The sequence below is a fragment of the Sebastes umbrosus genome, chromosome 7 (assembly GCF_015220745.1).
Source record: "Sebastes umbrosus isolate fSebUmb1 chromosome 7, fSebUmb1.pri, whole genome shotgun sequence".
NCBI lineage: Eukaryota > Metazoa > Chordata > Actinopteri > Perciformes > Sebastidae > Sebastes > Sebastes umbrosus.
The window spans coordinates 22,948,838-22,956,763 of NC_051275.1; the positions used below are offsets into that span (position 1 = coordinate 22,948,838).

Genomic DNA, 7,926 nt, shown 5'->3' on the forward strand with positions numbered 1-7,926 from the left:
AATGCGAGATTGGGAGCATTTCTATTGCCTCCACATGGCTCTCAACATGGCGACAATAGCTAACGGTGCTAACACATGGTGCAAATAGGGAAAACAAAGGCAACAGTGCTAACTGAGCTAAACGTGGCATATCCACAAGTTACATTTCGAGCTAATGCTCTTCCTCAATATTCGCAAATCTTTTAATAAAGCTCCTAAAAATGCTGGATTCTATTCAGTACCTCCCATGATGCAACTCTGTAGCATCTTTTGTTAGACCCTCCTTGCCTTGTAAATGCCTCCACAACCCAAATTAGTGTTTCTGCTCTTAAAGAGTAGCTATCATGTTTGCTACAATTTTTAAATATCTGCAGTCAACACTTCTAAGTTGAGTCACGGACAGAAGAAAGTCTTCACTGTACGTTATATAATAACGCTCCAAACTTTACGCAAAATTTTGGTGAGGAAAAACTGGCATGGCCATTTTCAAAGGGGTCCCTTGATTTCTGACTTCAAGATATGTGAATGTAAATGGGTTCTATGGGTACCCACGAGTCTCCCCTTTACAAACATGCTTCTTTATGATAATCACATGCAGTTCGGGGCAAGTCATAGTCAAGTCAGCACACTGACACACTGACAGCTGTTGTTGCCTTTTGGGCTGCAGTTTGCCATGTTATGATTTGAGCATATTTTATATGCTAAATGCAGTACCTGTGAGTGTTTCTGGACAATATTTGTCATTGTTTTGTGTTAATTGATTTCCAATAATAAATATATACATACATTTGCATAAAGCAAGCAGATTTGCCCACTCCCATGATGATAAGAGTATTAAATACTTGACAAATCTCCCTTTAAGGTACATTTTGAAGATAACTCAGGTGATGCCGCTTGTCTCAAACTAGAGTACCAGACGTTGAAGAAGTATTCAGATCCTTTACTTAAGTAGAAGTAGAAATACTAAAGTCTAAAAATACTCCACTACAAGTAAAAGGCCTATCGTCAACGAAATGTATTTAAAGTATCAAAAGTAAAACCTACTTATCATGCAGAACGGCTCCTTTCACAATGTTATATTACTATAGAATATTATATTCAGTTTTTATCACTAACAAATACATGTACGAGTATTTTAAGGTTGTAGTTCGTCAATGTGGAGCTAATTTGAGATAGTTTGTATACTACTGTAGATATGTAGTATAGTACTGCATCATATCATATACAGTAAGCAGATCATGTGTTTTTCATGTAAAAAAAAAAAGTAACTATAAGTGTTACATAAATGTAATGGAGTTAAAAGTACAAAATAGTAGTTGAGTAGAAGTATAAAGTAGCATTAAATGGAGATACTCAAGTATGTCAACATTGTATTTCAGTACAGTGCTTGAGTAAATGTACTTTTCACCACAGTTTAGCACGAGTATGACCAGTACATTTAACATGTAAAATCTGTGAACTGCCCGTTTTAAAATTCAGTGTCCTTGAAAAAACACTGATGTGTAATTGGATAATCAGTCGAATAAAAAAACACTCAGGGACCACCCACTGCAGGACTCCTAACAAAGAAACATTGCATCAGATTAGTGCACTCGAGGGAAAATCCACCCCAAAACAGAATTGTTAATGACCTAACCAACAACCCAAAACATGTCCAAGTGCTGACATCCACGCTCATAAAAAGTCAGCTTTGATAATGGAGGCTTTTTCTCGTCGTGACAATATATTTTCATGCATGCTTATTTCAACTTTTATGTCAAGATGTTCACTCTCCACCTTGGTTGTCACGTGATAGTACCCTGGTGAATGATCTCTGACCTATGGGACTGCACCACTCTGCTCCTAGGGAACTGTTTTATGAATGAATTTGGACATTTCTGTTGTGAACCACCTCAGCATCAGCATCAGCATCATTCTGCTGCATTTTCAGACTTGTGAGTGCATCATCTCCCTCGTGGTAATACCGCCTGTTATCGCTGGAAAGCAGCTAATCTTATGGCAAAGCTGATGAGGATTTTCTCCACCAACACCACCTCCTCCTCTTCCTCTGTCTTCCCCAACTACAGCCTCCTCCCTCCCACCTTGAAAGCCCAGCTCCAAGGAGAGGTTATGGATGATGAGACTCTAAATGAGGAGGGTGCAGAGCTCCCCTGCTACCCTGCACAGTGTGAGAAGCCAGAAAAGAGTGTGTGTGTGTTGAGGTGTGTGTTGGGGGGGGGGGTAGTGTCGTCAGCTATCATCGTCACTGTGACTCGGAGACAGAATAGAGCCGAGAGCCCTCCCCTTCTCCTCCCGCATCCCCACCTTCTCTCCCTCAGCCTCCACACCGTCAGCCAGTCTGCTCTCAGTCATTCTGCCTGCGCACAGCTGAGCCTCCACATCCTCTAACAGCCTCCTCTCTCTCTCTCTCTCACACACACAGTCGGTCACACACCTCTCAGTTGCTGCACCGACTACTTGAGCTCTGAGGAAAAGAGGAGAAACACAACACAAAAAAAGAAGAAGAAGAAAAGAAACCAGAGGATGAGTGTGTGCAGCGTGCCAGCAGCCTCCTGCTGCCGTCCCACACAGATCTCACGGAGCTTCACACCCCCCCTGCTTCTCCTCCTCCTGCTCCTGAGCAGCAGCAGCAGCAGAGGCAGCAGCATCGGGGCCGTCCCCTCTGCCTTCCAGCTGGCTCCGGACACCCCGGCCCCGGCCAAGCCCACCCCGACCCAAGCCACACCTCGTCCGGACCCCTGCGAGGGACGACCCTGCCTCAACGGGGGGTTCTGCCTGGCGCTGCCGTCCGCTGGCAGGCCAGAGGACACCTGGGAGTACACCTGTACCTGCAGCCAGGGCTTCACCGGACGCAACTGTGAGGTATATGGACACATTTGATGTCATCTACCTGTATGAACTCAGGAATGAACAGTCTGTGAGTGTGTGGGATCTTATTCTTTTTGCTTGAGTGAGCATGGAGAACTAAGAAGAAGAGTTGCTCACATGTGTTAATTACTTTATAAAGAGCTTCTCTGCTCATTGTTTGTATTTTAATAGGAATTTGTGTTTCTTTTTCTTTTGTATTCAGCCTATTAGAGTCACTGGAATCCATTATCATTCATTATTCATCATCATCATCACCATCATCTCGAGGGGTTCACCTTGGATGGTGTGTGTGTGTGTGTGTGTGTGTGTGTGTGTGTGTGTGTGTGTGTGTGTGTGATAATAAACCTGCATCCTGCTTTGATTTGCATGCGAGAGCATACAGTAGATGACGGCATGTGTGAGCGCGTTCTGGCTCTCTGCTGTTCTCCGATGGTTTTTTAATGGGAGCATGTGCTGTCACCGAGACACGGAGACGAGTGCTGCGTTGCTGTGGCAACAGCAGGGAAGAGCGGCAGCAGTGGGATGCTGAGTGAAAACTGTAGATTTATGTGTGTGTTTGTGTGCAACCTGTTTATAACCATGTACTGTGTGAGTTGTTGAAGAAGTGCAAAGTTCCAGTGAATCCTAATGCATGAGCTCTAATTTGTATGTGAGATAAAAAAAAACTCAAAGTATGGGTGAATCCATTAACATCTGGACTAGTCTCCACACTGCATTCATTAATTGGAACATCTGGACAGTCGTGAATGAGATAAAGGCTTTTTTTCTGTTGCAGGTTCCACAACATCTCTTATTCTTAGAGTTATTTATGTCCATCTGGGTGAAGCTTAGCACTTCTACCTGTCTCTTTGAATACCATTCTGCATGATAAGTAGTAGTATTAGTAGTAGTATTTTATTCAGTCATCACATGATTTGCATTATTTAATAATAAACCAAATCATTGAATTTCATAGCATGAGATTTTATAAACAATGGATTTGTGTGATCATAATAACCAGCTTTATCAATAACACATAGAGCTCATTTTTGTAATAAGATAACTGAAGTATCAGTTCAGCCTAATGCAAAAATACGAATTACATTTGAGCATCGTATCCACTTACTAGCTTTTTTTGAGCTTTCAACTGCTCCTCATGGCCTTCATTATATTTAGATTTAGTTTACCAAATAATTTAATAGCCTTTTTCTTTTGATTAAAGTTTACAAAATGTAGATTTTGACTCCCCGTCCCCTGTTCTGCTCCTCCAGGTATGTCTGGGATCCCAAATTTCCAGCAGAGTCCCTGGAAAAATGCATGAATATGGCTGATAGTACAATATTAGATTCCGAGGATTCGGTTGGTAGCACTTGGTACTCCATTAGAAGATGATTTCCATCGCTGAGAAAGGATTTGACATCTTCTTTAACACGTCCCTGAGGTTGACCTATATACCTTTGTTCTTCCTACTGCATCATCTTTACACTCCTATCTATTCAAGGACATTTAAAGTCCTGAAGCAGCTCCCCCCTTTTCACGTTAATTCATCCCTTTATTGATCTCCACATAAACCCGCTCTTCTGCTGGATTGCATGTAATTCATCTGAGCTTTACAAGGAACGGACTGAGGCCGAGGCTCGGCAGCATTAGGCTCAATAGGCATGAGTCATGCTGGGGTGAAAGAGAGCATCCGCCAGCAGCAGAGAGGATAAATGAGTCTGCTGCAGCATCACGGAGGGAAACGGCAAGGTGACTGGGTGAACTTTAGCAGAGTCACCAACAGGTGGCAGCCACATCCCCCCTTGTGTTTACATGTGCATAGTTTGCTTATCATGTGCATGTATGCTGGTATATGACAGTGGAAGGTGTGTGTACAGGTGAGGATGCTGGTGGTGAATTGAAGGCATTTAGTGGAGCATTCACTGTCTCCTTGGCTGTCCTGGTTTCATGTCTCAGAATAGAAAGCAGCTGCAGTTTGTTGCCTCTGCAGCCTGCTTCCCTTCACTGCTCCACGCAAACCACAGAGGACGATGTTGTCACACAGCCTGAGCCGAGGCTGGACAATACATGCACACACATTTTCATATTTTTCATGGCAAGAGGGAAGAAAATCTCTCCTTCTTCAGCACCACAATTCTCTTCTGCTGTGAGACAACAACATGCACTCCAGCTTTATCCCTCTTATGCGTCAAATTTCAGGTCCGGCGCGGGCCTCGAGCCGGGCCCGAGGGGGAATCATTGATTTTCGCCTCCTGCTGGTTGTTTCTTCTCCATGGAAACTGGAGCAGCAGTCAATTGAGATTTGGTAAATGACCTGATTGGCTGAGCGCAGTGCTGGTTTGCATCCCCTGTCCTCTGCATGCGTCACAACACAGATGGTCCAGTGAGGAAGGACGACGATCGAAGAAAGAGATAGCGGGGAAGGAAGGAGGAGGAATGAGAGAAAGAGGATGGGGAAATGGAAGAGGAGAGTGAGGGGAAGAAAACTATTGATCTCTTCTTGAACAGAGTAAAGGCCTAGTTTTGGAGCTTAGTGAAGAAATACTGTTGTACAAGTGTCACCCTCCTCCCTCCCTCTCTCTTCTTTTATCTCAACTTCCCACACAGCTTCACAGCAGTTCGTGAAATAGTCATGACATTTTATCTATTTAATTCGTGTACATAGATTTCCCTTTTTTTCGTGACACTCAGTACGACTTTCAACAACACGTGATTTAGTTAGGTTTAGGAATAGATCGACTTGGTTAGGTTTAGGCAACAAACTTCTTAGTTAGGTTTAGGAAAAGATTGTGGTTTGGGTTAAAATAACACCGGAAGTGACGTAACTTAAGTACGAAAGTTACGTGGAAAATAAATCAACTTTAACTTGTGTTTTCACACTGGACACGAACGCCGGTCTCCTCTGTTTTTTGCCCCCTGCATCCACCCCGACCTCCTCCTGCAGCGTTCGCCGTTCTCTATACTTCCCGGTTCACAATTACATACAAATTTATATTGTGCTGTCTATGTACACAAATTAATTAATTCAATTTCATGACTATTTCACGAACTGCTGTGCGACTGGGCTGCAACTTCTGTGTCGAACCAGGGGCGCTGTACACAAAGCAGGATTACAGCAAAAACCAAGCTGAATCTGTTTGTAAAACTAAACTTGAATAGTAGGTTTAGGATTAAATCTCGCTTGTTGGCAGTCATGCCTGTTGATTTCAGGATATTTCGCAACATTTAAAAAAAACAAAACGATCTGGCTAAATTGCTAATCCTGCTTTGTGATTTACCCTCCCTGGCTGTGTTTTAAAGTGCAGGAATCAAAGCAGCCTAATGGAAACCACAGCAGCAGCCGGCACCGGGGGAAAACAAACCCACTCTACTTGTTCAACTCGCTGAGTTTTTAATATAATCCTTCTGCACCTTTTCTGGATGGCAGCCTGTAAGCTGTCCTGTTGGAATTCACTACCACTGGCCTTTCTCTGAGTTATTAGCTTCTCAGCCGCTGGCTTATTCATTATTGAAAGGCCTGTTGTGCGCCCTGATGGATTTGGTAACTTGCTCTACAACACAATGGGGCTGTGGCAGCGCAAAAACAGCCATCTGTCATGAAGCAAGTCCAGGGAGCTCTCGCTGGGTTGCTCAGCCATTCAGCTCTATGAAAGCTGTGGATCACAGCAGAATTTGCAGACTGAAGTTAATTTTACGATCATTGGATGCATTTTTATTAGCTGTGACCAGTAGCTCTACTGTATAGTGTCGGTTGGTCAGTTGGTCCACAGTTTTCGTCCTATAGAGGCTAAAAGTCGGCATGGAGGTCAATTGTTTGTGAGGTTGTGTGTGTGTGTGAATGCATGAACGCATTGAGGTGCTTATTTTGCTGTTATTTGGAGAGGGAATGTGGGACTGAAGGGGGTGAAAGAATTGATGTCTCTAAGGAAGCACAGAAGTAATGTAGCTGTTTCTGCAGCCTCAATTTAATAAGCTCACACAGAGAGAGAGCATGTCAGAGCTGTGATGGACTGAAGGCTTTTTGATCCTTATGATGAGGATTTTTTAGATCTCAGCTCATCGTCGTTCCTTCTCTCAACACGTACAGGTTCTTTCTCACTCACAAGTCTTCAGGCTTCTTACTGTGATGTTTCCCCTTTCCTACCACCAGTGACTCTGTTTAAGAACATATTCCCTCTGGGGTCTAAACCAAAGTGAGAAAATGACACGTTGTGGATTTACTGGGGGACTACTTCTTGGCTAGACACAATCACTTGATAGCATAAAACATAATTTTTATGCTTCTGTTTTTGTACAGATTTAACAAACGAGCTATAACGTCTTAATTAGTGAGCTTCAGAGGTGCTTGTAGGCAGATTTTGTTACCTTTGGACAGACTAGCTGTTAAACTAACCCTCTCCTGGCTCTATTGCTTCATATTTAGCGTACAGAGGTGAAAGTGGTATCAATCTTCTCATTTAACTCTCGACAAGAAACGTCTAAAGGAAACGAAATGTATATTTATTTCCCAAAATGTCAAACTGTTTTTAAGCTCGTTGCCTTATTTATCATATATATCGGTGCTATCATCTGCAGGATTAATGTCTATGCAAGAAGATGGGTGTTGACTCTCAAATTGAAAAATGTACTTGTTTCTGGTGCAGTGACAGTATGTTGACATACGATGCACGTCTTCTGCATCAAAGAACTAGATGATGCACTACAGCCAGATTCCTGAAATAACTTGATTTGCATTTGGAAACAAGTTAAATGCTCACACATGTAGCAGATTTTAATTTTTTTTATTTTTTCACAAGTCTCAGCAACGGACTAAAGATGTTAATTAGATGTGAAGATGGGAACGCAGCGAGAAACTTGCTATTTACATCCGAGATCCTTCCACTTGCCATTCAGCCTGTTTAAAATGTGTCGCGTAGAAGGTGACATTCATTTGGTAAATATATTTTCTTTTCCAGTTAGGCTAGATGTGACGATTGTCTAACGCACAAATTGCTGCATTAAAAAAATCCTGACAGTTCTCAATGAAAGTAAACAAAGCCGAGTCCAGAAGCTGTTTCGTTGTAATCGTGAGAAAGGGGAGTATTGTGTGTGTGTGTGTGT

The 7,926-nt window shown here is 42.8% G+C and overlaps 2 protein-coding genes across 2 annotated transcripts in view; both read left to right on the forward strand.

Moving 5' to 3' along the window:
- trip12 (thyroid hormone receptor interactor 12) overlaps window positions 1-3,391 on the forward strand; it is a 37,077-nt gene extending 33,686 nt beyond the window's left edge. Inside the window, exon 42 of the mRNA XM_037774975.1 lies at window positions 3,350-3,391. Within this exon, the coding sequence (XP_037630903.1) occupies window positions 3,350-3,376 (27 nt within the window). The 3' untranslated portion in view covers window positions 3,377-3,391. The remainder of the gene's footprint in view (window positions 1-3,349) is intronic.
- Window positions 2,286-7,926, forward strand: part of dner (delta/notch-like EGF repeat containing) — a 63,301-nt gene continuing 57,660 nt past the window's right edge. The window contains exon 1 of the mRNA XM_037774983.1: window positions 2,286-2,841. Within this exon, the coding sequence (XP_037630911.1) occupies window positions 2,503-2,841 (339 nt within the window). The 5' untranslated portion in view covers window positions 2,286-2,502. The remainder of the gene's footprint in view (window positions 2,842-7,926) is intronic.